Source organism: Apus apus, chromosome 1 (genome assembly GCF_020740795.1).
Source record: "Apus apus isolate bApuApu2 chromosome 1, bApuApu2.pri.cur, whole genome shotgun sequence".
Lineage (NCBI taxonomy): Eukaryota > Metazoa > Chordata > Aves > Apodiformes > Apodidae > Apus > Apus apus.
This window is the reverse complement of record NC_067282.1, coordinates 88,887,923-88,910,622: the sequence shown is the minus strand read 5'-3', so window position 1 is coordinate 88,910,622 and position 22,700 is coordinate 88,887,923. Positions and strand designations below refer to the sequence as shown.

Genomic DNA, 22,700 nt, shown 5'->3' with positions numbered 1-22,700 from the left:
AGTACTACATTAGAGACACCGTCCTAGGAAACTAGGCTAAAATATTTCTATCTACCACATTGCTTAAAGTGCTTTAGAAGCTGTCCAGTCTGAGAATCTACTACAGCACTCATTTCTCTGATCCAAAGGATATGAGACAACATAACAACCACAAGCCAAATAAAAGCAGAACCAAAAAGCCTAAAGTGGCTGTCCAGACATTTATCCCACGTAGAAGAATGTTGCAAAAATTGAAACTCAAAGTGAGTAGTATGTTCATGCACATTGATTGCACATAAACATAGAATTATTTAGGTTGGAAAAGACCCTTAAGATCACCAAGTTCAACATGTCAATGGAAGATGAAGCACAGGAACCCTGGGACAGCTCTCAACAATAATTCCTGCATGTGAAGGTTGCAGCACACATTACCCAATACAAGAGGCATCCAAACACTGGTGTGAGCCTTCTCTGAGATTTTTTATAAATCTCAGTTCTCTTCTTACTGCACATCTCCTAGTGCCTCATTTTTATTATACTATTGATCCACATTTTCTTTCCCACGCTAAGAACACAAGCATATAGCATTAGCAGCAATACAAGAAAGTGGCAAGTAATATTACTAGGGAATCTCCTACCACAGAGAAGACACACACAGCAGCTGTTAGAGATGCTACTGAAGGAGGTTTGCCCAGATTCAGCATGTTGGAGAAACTGCCAAGGCTTCTCCAACTCTTGGACTATTGACTATGAAACTATTACCCCTTAGTATTATTGCTACTCCTGCCTTTTGTCTGTTTGTGGGGTTTTTTAAAACTGTCACTACTACCTACTCACCTGTGCTTCTAACAAGAGACCTGAAGTAAAGCAAGAGTGACTAGAAAACTCTGGGGGCAAAGGAGAAGGACATGAGACCCCAGGGGACATTTGCTCTCCTTGCTCATTCATGGGAAGCGGAAAAGGCTTTTGGAAACATCGTTCAAGTTAACATCTTGCTGCAGGACAGGCAGTGCTTTAATTTTTATGGCTACAAGTACCCCTGAGAAATGAGGGCTGTCAAGTTAAGAGATGGGATCCACTTGACAAAGCAGGTTAGGAACACCCTCATCAAATCTGGTAACAAGCACTTTAAATGAGAGGTCTATCTGGGAATGGAAGAAGCTTGCAGTTACAGGAGGGAATAGAGACTCAGACATGTTAAGTACATGGGGTTGGGTTGGTAGGAAGAAGAGAGTCCTTGGCAAGGATAAATCTCAATTACCTGTACACAGAACTATGACACTGGAGTTAAATCAGACATGTGGGATTGCTGATGGCTGGAGCTTTGGCATGGATGCACACAGGTTTTTGAAGAAAGCTGGGAACGAAACAACAGCAGGTGAACTGCCCTCTACCTGAAAGAGCAGCAGGAACACAAAAAAGCTGTCTTATGGGACAGACAACAGTCTAGTTAAAAGCTTGTGAACCAGGATTACAGGAAAGGTTCCTATGGGCAACACCACAGTTCAAATTTGTTGCAAGCCATCTGATCAGCATAAGAAAGCAGATAAAGCCTTTTTCAGCAATTCCAGAAAATTTCTGAAATCACAGAACCTGGTTATTGTGCAACACTTTAACTTCCCTGGTATGCACTAGAAGGACAACACAGCAGGACACACGCAATCCAGGAGGCTTCTGGAAGATTTAAGGGAAAAACAGTTGCTAAATGTGTCAACCCATTTGATCCTTTTGTTGAAAGCAATTCCAAGAAAGGAAGAACTTGCTGCGGATGGGATCAACAACAGTTTTGACTGTAGTGGCCATGAAATAGTGGAGCTCAGAATCCGGAGGAACGCACATCCAGTACACGCCCTGTGTTTCAGAAGGGCAGGCTGACATATTCAGTAGGTAGAATTTTGTGGGGCTCGGTACCAAAAGGCAAAAGAGTGCAAGAGAGTTGGCAGGTATTTAAGGACAACAGCTTCTAGTCACACAAGAAGTACATCCCAACACTCAGGAAACTAAGCAGATCAATCAGCAGCTCGGCCTAAGTAAGAGGAAGCAAGAACAGTCTATCAAGGGAGGAACACAGAAATACTGCCCAGGCATGCAGTGTCCCTGCTAGCAAAGTCAAAACCCAACCAAAGCTGAAAGAAGCAAGGGACGTAAGTGTAACGTGAGCAGCTTTTTCTAGTACATGAACAGTAAAGATTCAAAAAATAAAACAGGTCATTTAGTGACAGCTGACACAGTCAAGACCAACATGCTCAGTGTTGACTCTGTTTGGAGCAGAACATTGAACAACTGAAGTCATGTCCAACATAAAGAACTCTGTAACTGCATTGAAGAGCTACATGAAGTCAATGCACACAGTGACATTTTCTCCAACCTTTCCCAAGCCTCACCTCACTTCAGTTTCAACTCAAATCAGGAACAGTTCATAGAATCATAGAATGCCAGGTTGGAAAGGACCTCAAGGATCATCTGGTCCAACCTTTCTAGGTACTACTATAATTTACATGAGATGGTTCAGCACCCTGTCTAGCTGAGACTTAAAACTGTCCAATGTGGGGGAACGTACCACTTCCCTTTGGAGACTATTCCAATGTTTAACTGTCCTCATGGTGAAAAAATGTACCTCTTTTGTCCAATTGGAATCATCCCAAGAGCAACTTGTGCCCATAACCCCATGTCTTTTCCATGTGACTCCTTGTAAATAGGGAACCTCCAACTTCTCGGTAGCCACCCTTTAAGTACTGGAACATGGTAATGAAGTCCCCCCTAAAGCCTTCTTTTCTCAAGACTGAACAGTTTTCTCAGCCTCCCCTCATATGGCAGGTCCTCCAGTCCTCTGATCATCCTTGTGGCCCCTCTCTGGACTCTATCCAGCCTGTCCACATGCTTTTTGTAGAGCAGGGACCAAAACTGAACCCAATACTTCAGATGAGGTCTGACAAGTGCCAAGCAGAGTGGGATGATGACTTCTTGATCTCTGCTGGTGATGTCATTGTTGATGCAGCTCAGCCTCCTGTTGGCTTTCTTTGCCACTGCAGCACACTGTTCACTCATGTTGGGCCTGTTATCCACCAAAACCCCCAGGTCCCTTTCCACAAGGCTTCTCTCCAGCCAGGTGGATCCCAGTCTGAACTGCACTCCTGGGTTATGTGTTCCCAGGTGCAACACCTTACACTTCTCCCCATTGAACTTCATGAGGTTCCTGCTAGACCGCTCCTCAATCCTATCTAGGCCATCCGGGAGGGTGGCTCTCCCTTCCGGAGTGTCAACCTCTCCATTCATCTTGGTGTTGTCAACAAACTTCATCAGGGTGCTCTTGATCCCAACATCCAGATCACTTACGAAGATATTAAACAGCATTGGGCCCAAGAGTGATTCCTGGGGGACCCCACTTGTGACTGGCTGCCAGTTTGAGGAGGAACTATTTACTATCACCCTCTGGGTATGGTCTGTCAGCCATTTCCCCACCCACTGCACAGACCACTTGTCAAGGCTGTAACGAGCCCATTTCTCCAGGATAAGGCTGTGGGGGACCATATCAAAAGCCTTGAAAAAGTCCAGGCAGACAATGTCCACCACTCGCTCTGCATCAACCGAGCAGGTTACTTTGTCATAGAAGATGATCAGGTTTGTCAAGCATGATTGATCCCTGGTAAATCCATGTTGGCTTTTTCCCATCATGTGCTTCAATTGACTTGTGACAGTCTGCAGGAGGATTTGCTTCATGACTTTCCCAGGAACTGAAGTGAGGCTAATGGATCTATAATTACCGGAGTCCTCCTTGGAACACTTCTTATAGATGGGGGTGACATTAGTCTTCCTCCAGTTCTCAGGAATGTCTCCTGATCTCCATAACTTCTCAAAGATTATGGAGAGTGGCTTTGCAATGACATCAGCCAGCTCTCTCAACACTCGAGGGTGGATAGCATCCAGACCTATCAATTTGTATGGGTCAAGTTCCTGTTGTAGTTGACACACCAACTCTTCCTTCACTGACGGCACATTGATGTCTGCATCAAGCTGGACTTTTGTTCCTATGGCCTGATTTAACTTCTTTTCACTCATCTAGTATGCTTCTTAAGGCATTAGTAGACCAACTGTGGCATCTAAATGTTATTAAGTGACAGGCAGACATTTTAATGGAATTATAGAATGGTTTGGGTTGGAAGAGACTTTAAAGATCACTTAGTTTCAAATTCCACGCATGGGCAGGGACACCTCCCACTAGAGCCGGTTGCTCAAAGTTCCATACAATCTCTCCTCGAATGCTTCAAGACGTGGAAGTTTATCAAGCTGACTGTCCACAACTTGGACAGGTGCATCCTTTGCTGGGTTAAAAACTGGCTGGGTGACCAGGCCCAGAAAGTGATGATGAATGGTGCTGAGTCCAGGTGGTGTCTGGTTACCGGCGGTGTCCCCCAGGGATCAGTACTGGGCCTAGTCCTATTCAACATCTTTACTGAAGACCTGGATGTGGGGATTGAGTCCACCCTCAGTAAGTTCACTGATGACACCAAGCTGGAGGGGAGTGTTGATCTGCCGGAGAGTAGGAAGAAGCTGCAGGAGGACCTGGACAAGCTGGATCGATGGGCCAAGGACAATGGCATGAAATTCAACAAGACCAAGTGCAGGGTCCTACACTTTGGCCACAATAACCCCAGGCAGCGCTACAGACTAGGGGAAGAGTGGCTGGAGAGCAGCCTGGTAGAGAGGGACCTGGGAGTGCTGGTTGACAACCAGTTGAACGTGAGCCAGCAGTGTGCCCAGGTGGCCTGGAAGGCCAATGGCATCCTGGCTTATATCAGGAATAGTGTGGCAGCAGGAGTAGGGAGGTAATTCTCCCCCTGTACACAGCACTGGTGAGGCCTCACTTTGAGTACTGTGTACAGTTCTGGGCCCCTCGCTTCAAGAAGGTTATTGAGGTGCTGGAGCAGGTCCAGAGGAGAGCAACAAGGCTGCTGAAGAGACTAGAGGGAAAGTCTTATAGGGATACGCTGAGGGAGCTGGGGTTGTTTAGCCTGGAGGAGACTCAGGGGGTCCTTATCATTCTCTTCAACTACCTGAAGGGAGGTTGTAGTCAGCTGGGGACTGGGCCGTTCTCCCAGGCAACTAGCAACAAAACAAGAGGGCATGGCCTGAAGCTGCTCCAGGGGGGGTTTAGGTTGGATATTAGGAAGTACTTCTTCACTGAGAGGGTGATCAGACATTGGAATGGACTGCCCAGGGAAGTGGTGGAGGCACTACCCCTGGATGTGCTCAGGGAAAGGCTGGATGTGGCACTTAGTGCCACAGTCTAGCTGATATGGTGGTGTTAGGTCATAGGCTGGACTTGATGATCTTAAAGGTCTTCTCCAGCCTTGGTGATTCTATGAATCTATAAGATCTGCATTTGTTTTGGCAAGGTTTCATGGATTAAATTTGAGACCTTTTTCAGACTTAAAGATGGGGGTTTCTCAAGTCAGTTATCCTGCTTACTCAAATATGCTTAGCATTAAAATATCTAATACCTAAATGCAGGAAACAATCACTGTAAAGCTTAGGCTAAGAGGCATGCAACAGATTCCCCAAAAAAACCTTAAAACTATCAATAGAGAAGTGTTATTGGTCCAAATACATTAATATTGTTCCCCAAATATTTTTCAAAGAGAACACATACTCAGTCGGAGCAAACAGAACAATGAACCTTTATGACTGGGTGAGAAGACATGTACCATTATTTGATGCAGAATAGTAAGTTTTATCCCTTATAAAAGGTTAAATCAAAAGAAGTTAAGAGGTCAATACACATTTTTTATTGTGATAATCCAGATTTACATTTCTTAATCTGGAATTAAGTAGTCCTTTTCTGGGAAACTGACCCCAAAGAGCACTGCCAACTGCATCTGCATGACTGAATAAGTTTTTTGCATTATTTCTGAAGCACTGCAAACCACTACACCATCTTTAGAGAAACCATAGTTCCTGAATATATGGACATGCCTTCAAATACTACTCAAGTGGAACATAGCATAGCAAACAACATTATTACTATTTTTAATAATAATCTATGGAAAATGAGATGTTTTGTAGAATTTGATGTAAATTGTTTTCTAGTACACAAGAATCTTCAATACAAAAGACAGATGACAAATGGACCAATTCTTTCTCAGCTCAAATACAGATACAGAGCTGTGATATAAAAGCCAACAAATAACAGAAAGTAAAATGTCATGTGATTAGTTATTTATACATTTTGTATTTTCTTATTTATATGAAGAAAAAAAAGTTTTAAATTTGGGATACACTGAAATTCTGGATTGCTGACTTACACAAATTTAAGTGTTAATTTAAACTTGCCATGAATGTTCCTGGAATCAGATATCATTATGTTACAGAACTGTTCTGTATTCCAATCGACACAGTCTCCCTAAACATGTAACAGGAGAGGAACACAGCTGGAACAGGAAAAGGTATGGCAGCTGACATACTGAACAGACAGGAGCAGGGGAGATGCACTACAAAAGCAGGACCACTGCCAGGTTCAAACTGATGCCTGAAATGGCAAACATGAATGAGCACAACTGCAAAGAACCACAGACTGCTTCTACTTGGGTAAAGTTGAGATGAGAGATGTTGCTGTACTTAAAACTGTATGTGATCCACTGGCAATCTGCATTTGCAGAGTATTTCAACTTTACTAGCAGGCTTTCCAAAAACCACCTTGTTTTCCAATACCTCCTTGTAAACAAGGAATGGCTGCAAATATATAAACGTTCTCCTTAAGAGCATGAGGCCTTAAGAAGTAACAATGACAACCAGAAACACATTAGTGCACTGAGCCATACAAGCTATAAAATTCATTTAAGAGACACCGAAAAAGGTACACATTGAGGAGTGCCAGCTGAGGGAGATTTCCCAGTGTTTACTGGCACAATCTAAAACAAAGGTAAGTCTCGTTCATGGATGAAATCCCAACCAGAGGCACTATCTCACAATCCTCTCCTGTTTACTTACAACATAAAACTTCAGCACTCTGAAGTAATGCCAAAACAAGCCTTGGCAACGCAGGGTACTGCTAATGAACTAAGTGGATTAAAAGTTGCCTTTGCAAAAATAAAGGGAAAAAAGTATTTTAAATGACTCATTTTAGCTATTTTTAGAGCACCCAGGAGCCAAGTCACATCAGCATAGCCAAGATGGCCACAAGCTAGTGGGTTTCCTTATGCTGTTTTGCCACAGTTCATCATAATTGACTGTACCACAAAATGAATCCTAACTTCACCAGTGAGACTTCACTCCCCAAAAAGACCAAAAAGCCTAGATTCAGATTTGTGTTATCACCATTTTCAGCATCTTACCTCCAACAGCAAGAGCAAGGCCCCATTATTGTCCCAGCTTTCAGGAACTTGGGCCCGACACCGTACAAAGCTTTTCTTGCATCTAACTTTCCACAGGTCATAAACCCTACAACTTCTGTCAAGCATTACCACACCACAAAAGAGCCTGAAAACACTATGTTTCTGGTCCTCATGAGGTCTGACATAAATTAAGGCAGAGCTGACCACTGTTTAGTTTCTGTAGAAGTTATATCAAGCTTCAGAAATTCAGACTGCGCAACTTCCAGGGACAGAGAGCGAAAAGGCTCAATTACAGTTTTTCAACTGGCTCTAGTTATACTGATTTTCTCAACTTCCTTATTTTTCCATGGGACACAAGACATGGAACAAAACAAAGAAATGAGTCTTCTTTAACTTAGTAAACAACAATGAAGAAGAAAAAAAGTTTAATAGAAGGATTAAAAAAATTAGTTGTCTTCCCTTTAGAAAGCAAATTCAACAGATTTGAGGGCTTTTTATGTGGAAATGAGACTCTAAAATTCTTTTACAGCCAAAGTACACAGATATTACAACAAAATGCTTCAAAACAGAATTCAAAATACATATTAGCTCACTAAAAAGTTCTGTTAATTTAGTCAGGCACCTACATACTGAAGAACTTTCAAAGTAACCTCAACTGAGGTAAGAATAAGCAAGAGCTGAGGAAAAGGAACAAGCTAGCAACAGGCAATGAACTACCAAAAGCTAAATATTCACGCAGCAGTGATTAAAACAGAAGAAAAAATGGCATAGCATTACTGCACCTGAAACTACAGTGGATATGCATCCAAAGAGCAGGTTTTGTCCTAGTAGGTAATAACTGTAGTACTGTCCTTCTAGTGTCATGTTCACCAGCTAATGTTTAATGTGTTTTGCAGACACTTGACACTAACTGTGGTTATCATACAATGCTACAATATAAATTTCACAGTAAAGCACAGTTCACAGTAAGTAGTAAAAAAACCCAAAACCTACACCATCTTAGCAAGAGCATCAAGCACTTCTAAATCTACTATTTCCAAAACTATTGACATGAACATATTACATAACCCTCTACTTAAATGTCAAAAAGGCCTAATAAAAAAGATTAGAGAGAAGGTAAAAACTCGTCTCCCTATACTAGACTAAGTCCACTACGCAGAACACTGATTAGTGTCCAAAGACAGACTTAACATTCAGACAAGACGTAACTCACAGGATAGTGCTCTCTAAGCTAATCAGAATTACAGATCTTTGTGAGGCCCTTCTACTCTGTAGAAAAGATACTGTTTATGGAGCCACAGGAAGTAAAGATAACGCAGGAGTAAAGGCACTCACACTCTCCTAGAACACATGTGGCTCCCAGTCCTTGCTCCAAACACTATTTCCTCCTTCCTAGTTCATTTAGTCCCAGAGTAAATATAAAAATACTTCAGGAAACTAGATTGATGAAGCAGTTTCTGGAGAAAAGATACTGAGTTTTATAAGGATGCTTACAGTTAGCAGAGGCAAGATTTTAAATCCCTCACTTTCACATTTTATCTCAGCTGCCTTACTGATAGCAGAATGAAGCTGAGTGACCAAACTCCATGAGCTCTGGTCTGGTTGTTTTCAGAACATTTTTTCCGTAGGTGATGCAGCTAAAAAACTTTATATGCATGGAACAAGGCTCTAACACCTGGATAGACGATTCTGCAGCTGGGTCTCAAAACAACAGGTTTGCATTTCCAAACTTTGCCTCTTCTGAGCAGGCAGGGAGAAGCACCACTTTCTGAGCAGTATTTACTGGGCAGTCTCCCAGTTATACTCACCCTTAAAGTAACCACTGTCACAGTAGTTCTTCAAATAATGGATTTACTTTCTCCCTGTCTATTTCTGACTTTTCTCATCTGCTTCCACAATTACGAGGAAGGACTCCACTGGTAAGTCTTACATTCCTTTCTACTGGCTGATCCCCAGACTCATAAAAGAAACATGGTTTTCAGCAACCACTGAAATCTGACCAGTTCCAAAAATGGAAGTTTTGTCAACCTAAGCTCACAATTTCTGTACAAAAGCCCAAAAAGACCCATCTCCCTTTGGAACACCAAAAACCACCATAACGTGACCTGCTTTGAACATAAGCCAAAACTGAAGCAATGCTGCATTGGTCTAACCTGAAAAACCTGACAAAAATGCATAAATTCAACAATAACTGTTTAGTTACTGAGTATCTACCAGAGTTCACCTGAACCTACAAACCCTCTGTCAAATCACACAAGGAAAAAAACAAACAAACCCTAAAACAGAAAACAGGCTAAGCATACTCCTACAAAGACAGGAAAAAAAAAATGCTCTTTCAGGCTGCATGTCCTTAGACAGCATTAAATGAATAACCAGCTCAAAGGCACACAGTGCTGCAAACCCAAGCCCCAGTTTAAAACACACTGCACAATTAAGTAAGAAGTTACTAATCTTCCGAATGTAATAAAAAAATACTTAACTTTAAAACTCATATAAATAGAACTACACATAACCCCAACCCTGTATACATATAGAATGAGCCTACGTTCATTCCCAACTGCAATTCAGTGAGATCAGCTGGAATAATTATGTAACTAAGAAAACCTAAAGATCATAGCTAAACCTTTAATGATATTTTACTTCCCCCCCCACCCCATAACGTTCACTTTTTCCCGGACATCCCCTTTGCCTTCAGTTTCTATTCAACATCCCTTTCCTTTTCCAACTGTCCTTGTGCTCCTTACTTGTTCAGCACATTCTTGAAGCTATTTTGTAGCTAAACCCAAAGTCACCAGCCGAGTATCCTAGCAACTGCAGCAGTTGATGACCTTACTCAAGAGACGTGCTTATCAAGTTGAGAGCGGGAGCATTTGTATCTCATTACTGAGGGAAAGGATTCGCTTTTGGGGGAGGGGATATTGTAACAAAAGTTGAGACTAATCTTAATTTTAACCACAGGAGTATTGTTTAGCCCAACTTCTACAGAAGATCACTGAGAGTTTTAATGCTTGGTCAGATGTAAATGTTCCAGCATGACCTAATTCAACCTCCAGTATTAAGGGAATGACAACTAGAATTCTCTGAATTTGCTGAGCTGCTGCCCCCTTATCCTCGGGGTTGATCCTGTCACCTCCCTTAGGGTCAGTAAAACACTTAATGCAAAAAGGTAGAAACTCAAAACAAAGAGCAGACTCCACTAAAAACTGACCCTAGCTGGGAAGTTTTGGTTTTTCTCTCCCTGTGAGACTTTCTGAAGGAGAGTCCCCCCAAGCACAAGTAAGTAGCAGGAGCACAAAGCCAGAAACAGAAAAGCTGTGACCGCTGAGAAGGATTTGCTGACACTGGTGGGGAACCTTACCCATAGAGAGCAATTTCACAGGTCACCCACACTGGCCAGGCTGCTGCCAGTTCTCAGAGCCAGTGGTGCTGGGCAGCTACCACCTGCTTCCAACAAGGGAACTCACCTGGAGAACAGGAGAACAATACACTCAGGAAAAAAAAGTTCTCTAGTTCTCTTCTGTATCAGAGGAACAGACTCATGCAGCAGCTCCCTGACACTACTCTGACAACACAGGGAAGGAAGAAGGAACCCAACACCGTCACTGGAAGTAGTAGCAACTTTGACAGACACATGAAGTTACACCAGATGTAATCGCATCACATCTGTAATTCAGTTAGGTGTAACATGTAACTGTACCTTCAGACTGCACTTAAAAGCAATGAAGGAACCATCTAGAAATAGCATTACATTAAGAAGTGTAAAATGAAATGAGGGCCAACCATTACAAAGACTTTTTTCAGTCAAAATGAAACAAAAAAAACTAACAAAAACAACAAAATCAGAATTCAAATCCTGATATGGTTTATTCATACAAAATCCTGCTTCTCCTCTACCAAGTCTACATCAACTGCACAGGTTGCTTTTGCTTTCAACCCTGCAAGCCACTTACTTTCCCATTACAAACTGATATTGAAGGATTACACAGTCACTAGGCAATCCAGTTACATGATTCATCAATTTTTTTTCCTGCCCATTTGATGGCATTTAAAAGGAATCTGAATGAAGCAGCTCTTTTGCAGTGTAAACACGTTAGGCACATCTGTCAGTCAATGCATCAGGGAGTTAAGTGCAATCAAACACTTAACTGAGCAGCCATATTATTTTCACTTGAGTAAAGGGGTTCCGGCTCTTCCAAGCTACTGAACAAACAGTGCTTTTTCCTAGCTCATGGAAGTTTTGCATTAAGACTGAAAATTATTTCGTTCAGTAGAACAGGGCTGAATTTTTTTTTAGTTGTTTTGTTGTTGCTCATTTTTTTATATAAAAAGATGGAGCATCACAACAACAGAAAGAGGCTGCTGTCTGCCTGCTTTTGCTTCCCTTTCTGTCTGCCCCTCACCTCCCACATAAGAAACAGCCAGAAATGAATAAGCTCAAAGAACTACCATATCCACCCTAAAGAGCCACAAAGTTAACTAGTCATTTAAAAATTTATGGATGCTTTAAAATATATATAAACACACATTATTTTTACATGCCTTAAAACAACTGAAACACTCCTTGTAGTTTATGCTGTTAATACATCTAAGAGGAAGAACTGAAAACACAGGGTCACTTAACGCATATAAAATTTCAATTCTCTATACAATCTTACTCTGAACAAGTAAAAACAGTTGTGAATTGATTAAATTCTCACCCTACCTTCTACAAACACCCAATATTTATTGTTGATTAATAACCTTTAACATACTAAGCATAGGCTAGTATACTCCACCCACATGGCTTTCAGGTTCCAGATGACTCTTTTGCCACAACTCAGACTCAATGGCATTGAGTTGGATCAGGAACAGGTAGAAAACCAGCCTTACAAAGCCTTAGTACTTTTCTGACTTGGAAACTCCCTGAACTGGCTCACCATGGACCCAAATGAATGCCAAGCAAAATACGAAATGGGATGCAAAAATAATCTCTGAGGTAATACCTAGCCACTCAACCAATTCTTTGATCTAGCACTGTAGTCAGACTCCCCAGCTAAGCTCCCCCAGCCAAGGTTATACAGACATTTTTCTCCCATGGGAGACCACTGAAAGTGCAGGATGGGCTTTCCTCCTAATGCTCTTCTGCTATCCTTCCTGTCACTTATTCCTGCCCTGTACCAGGCTAAGTTGTTGGCAACACTCTTTCTTGTTTCAAATCATGTAATTTAACCAGTCAAAAAAATTAATGAAAGTTTTAAGCAGCCTTAACTCAGGCCCATTCACCACACACTCATGCAATCAAGGCAGTTGTGCAGTAAATGAAACACCCAGCATGGATGCAGAGTCTGCATACATTCAAGCTGCTACTGAAACAGGTTTCCACAGAACTATAGTTTCACTGCCACTTACTCCCATGGTAAAAGGCTGAAGTGCTCTTCTTACAACCATCCACCGAAAGATGAAAAAGAGTAAAAAGAGAAATTCCTTAAAAAGAAAGAAAGAAAAATAAAGAAAATAAAAAGGAAGAGCAACTAAGTTGAGGTAATGGAGGGAATTATTATGAGCTGGTAAGCCCCACAAATGTTGAAAGTTCTCCTTATTTATAATGTTTCATCCAGCATCTAAAAGCTCCATGAAATGAGCCAGAAGGTGCAAAAGCAGGAAAAAGAGAATTCCTGCCATTAAAAGTTTATGAATGAATGTAAGGAACATCAAATCATTAAATTAGTTAGAAAGTAGGATGAAATAATAGTGGCTCGAAAACCAAGTTCCCCAGTCTGTCCAAATGATTTCTAGAACACTCCAGCACTTAGGCTCATTTGAAGATGTTTTTACAAGTACTTTCTTCAAACATGAATGGAATCAGTAGCAAAGCACACAAGAACTTGTATGAGAATATTTTTTTTACAGCAGCGATGGAAGCTAACCAGCCATTTAGGAGTGGTAGTTTTATTTCCACGTTGGCTTTGGAAGAGGCTGTGACAAGCACTGGCAGTGAAGACTGGCAGGCAGCTGAGTTTGATGCAACCCAGGCGAAGCCAGGACAGGAGAGCAGGGGGAGGGAGGCAGCCAGAGGAGTCCAAGGTGAGGAGCTAAAATAAGTCTCCTCAGCAGCATTCTGAATGCTTAAAATACCTTCTGATAAACACAAGTTAAGGCAAAATGACTAATTCATATTTCATGGTCGATGTCACAGCAGTACCTAGTTGATTAAGTCATCTCTGGTTAAAGTTTTTCCTACTTCCTGAAACACTAAGATCCGAGAAACCTAGGAAAGGAGTCCTGAACTTCAGATAACTTCATGTCAACAGACTCTTCAGAAGAATTTGAACAGAGCAAATTGCTACCACTACTCCACAACAGATGAAACATACCAGGTTTAGCAATTAAGAGATTGGGAAATAAATGATAATTTAACTCCTGTGGTAGTCAAATTTCTCCTAATTTAGGTTTCTGTTAGATCCTGTTGCATGCATAAAAACATGAACAGGTTTACGTTCCTTACTGTACATATTTGACAAAGTGTACTAGCCACCAAATGCTGACTAAGCGTGTCTGCATTAAGTTTTGCTCCTGCATGCATGTTATTGAAAATACTTTTGCAAACTTAATGATAGGGCAATAACCACAGTGTTTTCTCAAAGCGCTCCTGAGCTTAATTTTTATTAAATTAAAAGCTTAATATTCTAAAGCATCACACGTTGCAGAATTTCAATGAATTATTAGCTTCTACTACTACTGCAAAAAAAAATAAAACCACCACCACCACAAAACAGCAGTAAGAGGTACCACTACAGACTAAAATTCTTGCCTAGTTATCCACTTCAAATCTCAAACTCTTACCTTCAATTTCAGCATTTATGTGTGCTGGTTTTTTATAGCATATCTTCTGAAGGCTACATGGACCACCACAGATGCAATTACTATACAAAGACAGATACTAATCTGGCCACGTTAGCTATGTTTCAATAGCTACTGAGAATTTGCCTACTGCCATTACACACTTTTTAAAGTTTAACTGCCGTAAGTCACTATCTTATTTGTTAGATCAGGATCACAAGTTAGGCATCTATTTTTATTCTCAGCCTTATAAAACCCTACACAAACTTGAATTTGCTCCAAATGGAATGAAATTATTTCCCCAAAACTGAATAGCCAGGAAAAGGTTATCAGTATTTACACAGCCCCCCGAAGTCACAGCTTAGGCAAACAGATGCTCAGTGCCACTGACAATGAGAAAAAACATACATTCTTCATATTAGCTCTTGAGATGACCACACATTCTAGGAAGCTTAACCAAAAACCCCCAAATATACATCAGATTACATATGCATAAGACCTAACAAAGTGATTTGGCAGCATTTAACGTTATGACTGAGCTTTCCCCTTCAAACAAGAATTCTGTATTGCCCTTTGGAAAACAGTTTCATCTCAATTATCTCAACAAAATATTTCAGAATCTGAAGAGGGACATCATTTCTATTACCCTATTCCAAGGTTTGTTGATGACAGCTACAGAGTGGTCTTTTAAGTGAAACATAATTGGCACATTTTGGGAATCCCAAACTCCTTGAAATGACCAATCGTAGTTAACTACACTACACACCAAATGGCCATCAAGTTCTCACTCACCAAAGATTTAAATAGAGAAGAATTAGTACAATTAGAAAAGCTGTTAGGAGTGCAGAAATAGCCATACAAATGTAAATTCATACCATGTAAATTCATTCTGCAATACAGCAGAAGACTGCATTTCACTACACCAGCCTGTTTACTGGAAATATTCCAGAAGCACCAATGCAAGGAAAAACTGCCACAAGTTATTTATCAGTTGTACAGCCATGTAATACCAAGGCAGTCAGTAGAATGAATGAATGAATGACCAACTACAAAGCTAGAGCAGAAAATAACTGTTCTCCCTAGTACCCTGAAATTCTCAAGGATGAACTTCTCCTTTCCTGCAAGTGAAAGGAAGTTCCCAATTTGGTTATTTATGACTGTGAAATTGACCTTAACAGAGAGATTAAACCCCTGAGCAGGGTTCAGGGACACCTTTCATCTTTCCTATTTCAACACATAATGGTATAGTCGTGTCACCTGCTGAAAGTGTCTTTTGTACAGTCAAGATAAGCTTCCTTATTTATACAATATCAGTTACTTCAAATCCTCTACTTCCGGTTACGGTGAAACAAGGAAAGTGAGACTTACAGGGGGGAAAAAAAAAAAGAAAGAAAAAGCTGTGAAAACAGCACATAATGCAAGCCCTAAGACACCACGACAAATTATTCCAGTACCACAAATTCAAGTAAAGACTTCAGCACCTGGACAATCCTCCACTGCCAATATCTTTCACTCAACTGCACTCAAATTAGCTTCCTTCCTCTACGTTTGGGCCATAGAGACAACAGCAACCTACTGACATCCACCACCTCAGTGAAGGAAGTAATGTCTACCTGGAACACAGACCCAGAAATACTATTAACTCATTCTGATGGACGAAAAAAACCACAAGCAAGCTCAGATTTTTTAATCAACTCTGATGAAACATAAATCATTACATTATTTCCTTTTGAGGACTGTGAAATATGTGTGTCTTTCAGGGTACTGTCACCCAAATAACTGTGCAAAATATAGTCCTTATCAAAATATAAATATATTCACAGTGAAGTCTGAAGACACTAGCATATTTCAGTATTGTGAAGTGTAACATTTTTTTCTAGTTTTAAATTTCCTCATATATTGATTACTCCCAGCTTAATTTTTTCATAGTCTTTGATAGCCTAGCAATGACCCAGCTCATTTGCAGTACATGTATTATTTCTGCTCATTAGAAACTGTCTTCATAGCTTTAGTTACACAAAGAGCTTCAACATAAATCTTAATTGCTAACCTAGTCACTAAATACTGGTAATTCACACTTTTTACACAGTATCTATATTGTTTTTAACAATGCTTAGAGAAACAGCTAATGGAGAACTACCAATACACCCTTTACGCAGGAGATCAGAGTTCATCATGCCATTATAGACAGAATTTTCACACCATGAGTAATTTCCCAGAACAGCACTGACATCAACACAAGTATTAACATTTCAACAGGAAACAAAAACTGACCTCCTGACACCGCTGATACACATTTAGCTATGAACCTGAACCTCCACAGGTGTTTTGTCATCTTTTGTAGTTTCACATAAGTTTGGATCAACTTCTTTTTTTTTTTTTCTTTTCTTTTTTTAAGGTTTTTAGGAAATATTTACATGACATCCCAACTGAGGCCATTACAGGAACCCGATATCTAGTGTTCGAAATTAAAAACGTTTGTCTACTTTTTAGTAGCCCAGGCATGAGTTCGGTTTGTTTTTTGGTTTGGTTTTTTGTTTGTTTAAGAATACCTACTCCTTTGTTTTCTCTCAGCCAGAAAAACAAAGGCGTTCAGATCCGCCTAACTCAGCTCCTTTCCTCGCACTCTCTAATTCTCTCACGTTTTCCTCAGAACTCCATCACAGCCAGAGATCAGGACAATCCGGTTGGAGGGGCTCTCTAAGAGCCACCCCGCCCCTTCCCCCCTCTCAAACCAGGATCAAGCTTGAAGTCAGGTACAGATAAAAAGGCGGCATCACGCATGTCGGGCTGGTTTAGGGGGCGTTTATGCTTTTTCTTGCTCTTTTTCACCTCGGTTTCCAGGCGCGGCGCTTTCTCAGCCCACCCGCCCGCGGTGGGCGCCGCTCGCCCCGCGGGCCCTGCCCGCCCCGCCGCTCCGGGCGCAGCCAGAGGCGGGACAGCGGGAGCGACAGCGGGAGCGGCACCAGCCGGGCACCGCCGCCCCGCACCGCCGCCCCGCACCGCCGCCAGGAGCTGCGCGCTCGGCGCTCCACGCGCGGCCGGGGAGGAAAAGCAGGGCACGGGAGGCAGAGGGAGCCGCGGCGGAGCGGGTGGTCCCCAGCCACGCCGAGAGCTGCCCGGGAGGGGGGCGCGAGAAGCGGGCGGGGTTGCGGGGAGGAGGGGGAGACAACCCGCGGCAGCGACGCCGGCCGCCCCGCCGGCGAACAAAGCCCAGGTGGGCCCCGCAGCGCTTCCCCGCCGCCAGCGCCCGCCCGGGCACCGCGCCTCAGGCACCCGCGGGCGGGCAGGGGCCGGGAGGCGACAGCCGCCCGGAGAGGGGCTGGCGGAGACAGACCCCCAGCTCAGCCGCCTCCCCATTCCCTGCCAGACCCCAGCAGGGGCGGAGGTGCGGCGGAGCAGCAGCCCCCTCAGTCGGCGGTGGCGCAGGGGCGCGGACTGCTGCCCTCCCCTCACCCCCGCCACGCTTCTTCCCCACCCAACAGAGCCGCCGTCGCCTCGTCCCTTGCCGTCGGTCCCCTCCCCTCCACCTGCGCCCGGCGCCCACCTGCGAAGCACAGCAGCACGAGGGCCGCCCCCCGCGGCAGCCGCGGCGGCTCCATGGCGCGACCCGAGCGACGGGCACCCAGCACCGGCGGCTCCGTCCCCGCCAGTCCCGGCGGGCACTTCCCCCGCCCCACGCGTCACCCAGCAGGTGAATCAGCCGGGCCGTCACTTCCGGCCGCCACCCGCCCCGGCTCCCTCCTCCCAGCGCCCTGCCCCACCGGCCGCTCGGCGGCGCCAGGCAGCGGCACCTGCCGCCGCCCCTGCCCGCCCCGGGACGGGGACCAGCCCCGCCGGGCCGCCCCCGGGTGCGGCCGTCCCCGCTGCGGCAACACGTGCCCGCACACCTCGGCGAGAGGCGGACCCCGCTCTCCGCCGGCTTGGCAGGGCTTCTCCGCCCCGCAGACGACGACGGCGGCGCCGCCGCAGGCAGGCAGGGCTCTCCGGGGCTTGTCCCCCCGGCAGGGAGGTGAAGGGTGTCCGTGATAGCTGAGGTGACGCCCGGGACGCCGAGAGTGCGGGGCGGCGGGGCTGCGGGGGAGGTGGGAAGCGCCGTGAGGGCCCGGCACCGCTCCCCTCGGCAGTACCTGCTCCCGGGCTTTCAGCCGCTGCGCCAAAACCAGCCGTGTCTTCGTCAGTCCCCATAGCAACGCCGTTGTCGTGTCTTGCTCTTCCCTTGTACGGCGCATACGGCTTTCGGCTGAAAGATCTGGAGCTGAAGAAAAACTCGCCACCAAGACAAAAGGCAGATAAGGCCCTTAGTGAAAGGGCACCGCCAGGCTTCTCTGTTGGAGCGCGGCGCAGCTGCACCGTGCCCAAAATGGCAGCCCCATGATGCCAGGAAAAAGACGGTTTGCGCTCCACGTACAACAAAGCCCTTGGTTGCATTTATCAGAAGATAAAACAGACCCGGTGAGGTTCATTGTCCATACCCGAGCGCATTCTGTGAATTTGTCACTATGCATATATGGCTATGTACTGCAATAGCCAAGTTTACTGTTAACTGACTTGTTTCTGCCCCTATGGTTTATTCTTGTAAAGGGTTAAGTTGTATTGGTACCATCTCCTGTGTTATGTCCACAGCTCTGGCTATATTAAGAAAGCATCCCCATAACCAAATATTTATGCAAATGCAGAAGCTATGTAGTCCAGATTTTGCAGTCCAAATTTTGAAAGGAAGCTTGTTACTGCCCGTTATTTTTCTTTAAGGTCCGTAATAAAAAAACTTCAAATACATTTTTATATTACCGTGTTCTCTATGTATGAGGTGAGAGTTTAAAAAACAAAGTTCTTTCTGCCCTTGTTGGAAACCTAAAATTGAATGGGTGACTACTCACAGGGCATTTTCCCAAATATTTTGCTAAAAAGGAGGTGGGTGATAGGCCTGTCGTTCAATAAAGGATTCCTGTCCATTAAATCGGCCGTGTGGATTTATGCATATATGGATATATCATATGGATATATGAACATGCAGTAATGTCTTTCAAAATGCTTGGTTTCTCATAAGTACAGCAGCTGCTTTTAACTGCCAGCTCAGAATTAGCTTTTTGGTAGGTAGAGCAAATGCATGGTCATTTTACATGAAGGTGCAGGTAAGTACCTCTTCTGTCTTGTAAGGACATGATACCTCACAGGGTCTGTTAGATCTCACTTTAAAAACAAATCTACCCAGTAAGATGTTGGATACACATAAAGCACAGAATTTTAAACTGGGAGATTTCAAGCATTTTATTTAATTAGAGATCACAATTGTCTTTCTTTCCTATGAAGGAAAGAAAATACAACTCATGTAATATTAAGCTAAAGGAACCAGAACCTCAAAGTGAGGATATTCAGATTTTGTTTTCTTCTGTTGCTTTATATCTGCTGCAGACTTGTGTTTTAAAGGGCAATTTGACTCGAGGATCCCAGGCTGACTGGATGAGCGAGGCTTTTTGCTGTATGTCCACTTGTGTCAACACAAAAATTATATACCGTGGAAAGTATAATGAGGCAATCACAGTCATTACAGAAAGAGAAAATGATTCGTCATTAGAATGGAGATGCTCACCCTTCTGTGAAATAAATTCTAGTTAGTAATTAAAATAAATACTGTACTGCATTTAGGAAACATGAGGTCTCCACTTTGTCTAGCCTAGACAGACCTGTTCCTGGTCTCATTTAAATCAAAAGCAACACGGGTGCAGTCATGTTCACACTCCTGAAAATTGTTCATGCTCTTGCAAATTAAAGAGTACATCAGAATACAATGTTTAATTAATATTTTTTTTAAATAAAAAAAATCCTCGCTTCCCCACTGCAAACATTGGTCAGGCTAATAAGGCATAAAGCCACCAGATTTATTAGAGGATGTGACACTCTGTAGATTTTGAGTGGCCTGTACTTCCTGGAACACTAAACACAATGAGGGAAAAAGATAGCTGTGAAAATGACCACAGCTATTCCACTCACAAAGGAAAAGGTCAGGTTTAAAACTTTTTGAACATATTTCTACTAATGCCAGCATTTTGGATCAAGCCCAAAACAAAGAATGCAGGGTGAAGGTAGAATCCAGCAGACACACAAGAGATACCCACTGGTGCAGAGCCTTGCAGTCCAGATCCACATGTTGCAAGCCAATAATTGTTTAGCATTCCTTTCATGGCAAATGCTGTCTCATCCTGAGGGATCTTCAGATATATTGAAATATAAAAAAACAATTTTATGTGTTTAAAGTTAAGACCCTACATTAGTGTCAGCTTAAATTTATCAGTGTCTTGAAAAACCAGTAATATCAATACAACTTTGTGTAAGTTTCTTACACAAAAAGCACAAATTCAGAAGTAATTTTAAAATAAGCTTACAAAATGGTGTGGTGAAACTGCTTGGTACATCCAAAAGTAAAATTTTGAATTTGAATAACATGTTTTGTGTATTTCTGCAACCTCGCTCTACTTTTTTCAAGCGATCCACCAATTTCAACTTAGGTTGTGAATAATTCTTTGATTCGGGAATGCTTCCTTATCTGCCTGACCATCCACAAAGTGAAATTAGTATTGGTTTGTTTTTTTGAGGGGAAGGTGGAAGAGTATTGCCTGAAGTTACTCATAGGCTTGATCTTCAGAAGCAGTGTAATAGGACATGAACATGGCATACAAGGATAATAGAGTTATTTTCTGTTTCAGTTTCCAGTTCCTGAAGGAAAATTTCCCATAGGGCTGTACATTTCCCAACATGCATAAAAACATGTCTCAGGAAGGGTAAGAGAAAGAAATGGAGAAGAAAGGTAAAGAGAAGGAGCAAACAGTACCCGTGGCACTTTGGGTCTGGACTTCTATGTGTAGGAGGGAGTGGCTGCATTTTTTTCTGGGACACATTTTCTTCTGGACCAGCAGACTCCCATCAGTTTGCTCCATAATTCAGGCCAGCATGAGGGAGGACACAGGGGTATTTAGCCAGAAGAGGGGTGATGGGGTTAGGAAGATGGAACCATTTCTCCTTAGCAGTTGCAGGCTGCTGCTGTTAGGTGTGAGCCCATTGGTGTGTTCATTTAAATTGGAGGTGCAACAGTCCTGCCCCAATATTCCCTTGTGCTGGCACTGGAGTTTATAACAGTGGCTGGTAAGTTAGTTTGGGAGGGCAGGCTGGCCAAAGATGAGTACCTTTTTTTTTTTTTTTTTTTTTCAGCCAGCTGAACTCCCTGAACTGCTTTCCTGCTTATTTGCCTGAATGGCAGCTGGCATAAAAAACAGGGGGCAGGGTGGGAGGCAGGGATAGGGCAGGATGATGAATCAGCTGGGATGAGTTTAAACTGCTGTGGCACTACAGCCAGAGCTGTGAGAAAAGGACAATCTAGCTTGTGCAATCATTTCTTTCCAAAATAATTTTCTGCATTCCTTGTGCTGGTGTCCGTGCCCTGATGTGAGGAACAGGCACTTCTGTATTGCTCAGTTTTTTGGCACTAGCTGACCTTATCAGCATTAGTTAAGCCAGCCCAGGGCAAATCAGACTGATAAGCTGAAAATAGCTGCCAGAGTCAAGAGATAGTCAACATGAAGGTCTCATCAATGTGGGGAGACTACAGCAAAGGATTTTAAAAGACAAAGTTGCAGAGCATTAAGTATTTAGTAATAAAACTTTGAGCCCAGGCTCTCTTGTTATGTCCCAGCTGGCAGACCCTGGGACAGTGTTGCACTCTTCAGGCAGCTTCCTGGCTGGGACAGGTCCAAGGAGGTGCCACCCCTCCCAGTCTCCCCTCAGCTTCCACAGAGAAAGCACCCCAGTGATGCATCAGAGGAGCCACCCATCTGCACGTGTGGAGTGACCAGATGACTGGGTTCTGCCTTTTGCTGTAACAACCTTGGGCTATTTGCAATTAAGCTTCCATGGGCCTGCTACCTCTTTATAATAATAACAACTAAATGCAATCCATTACCGAGGAAAATAAGAAAGAATAAAGGAAAAAACAGCCAACAATAGCTTAAGGGTAACCTGAAAACAGGTTAATGTTTTCCACAGACTGTCTTGTTCAGACTTAAAAGAACAGCTTTCACATTTAGCACCTCAATCAAGTGACAGTTGCTATCAGGGTAAAATTCACACCTTGCTGGGTTCCTCTTTCGGAGAGGCAATTTTTAGCAAAGACATTTTAAGAGGGCAGCAACTTACACTTTGTGTCCCTGTGATACTGAAATTTAGGAATATAATTTATCTCAAATAATATTCTCTCAGACGTTACTTGAATGTTTACATCATTTAGACACAAAAATAGCAGAAAGAAGAACCAAGGAGCATTAGTTCCCTACCAATGGCAGTGAGAGTCAACCCAAACTTAAGGCTACATATTTACTCTGTAAAAGGGAAGCAAAATCTGTGTAATATAAAATAGATTTGATTTGTTTAAAGTCCAGAAGAGAAGTGCATGGAGTGATTAATCTTTATAAAAGTATTAGTGCTACATATAATCTATTGATTATATATTGGAGGTTTATTTGTAGTCAAATTATATATGCACATGGGAGTAAAAGTGCAATGTATGTTGGCTGGAAG

General features: G+C 43.0%; 1 protein-coding gene across 2 annotated transcripts in view; it reads right to left on the bottom strand.

The window, feature by feature from the left end:
• Nucleotides 1-17,834, bottom strand: part of CXADR (CXADR Ig-like cell adhesion molecule) — a 42,031-nt gene extending 24,197 nt beyond the window's left edge. For both annotated transcript variants that reach the window (XM_051639341.1, XM_051639334.1), the window contains exon 1: nucleotides 17,677-17,834. In XM_051639341.1, coding sequence (XP_051495301.1) covers nucleotides 17,677-17,731 — 55 coding nt within the window. In that variant the 5' untranslated portion in view covers nucleotides 17,732-17,834. The remainder of the gene's footprint in view (nucleotides 1-17,676) is intronic.
• Between the last annotated feature and the right edge of the window lie 4,866 nt (nucleotides 17,835-22,700).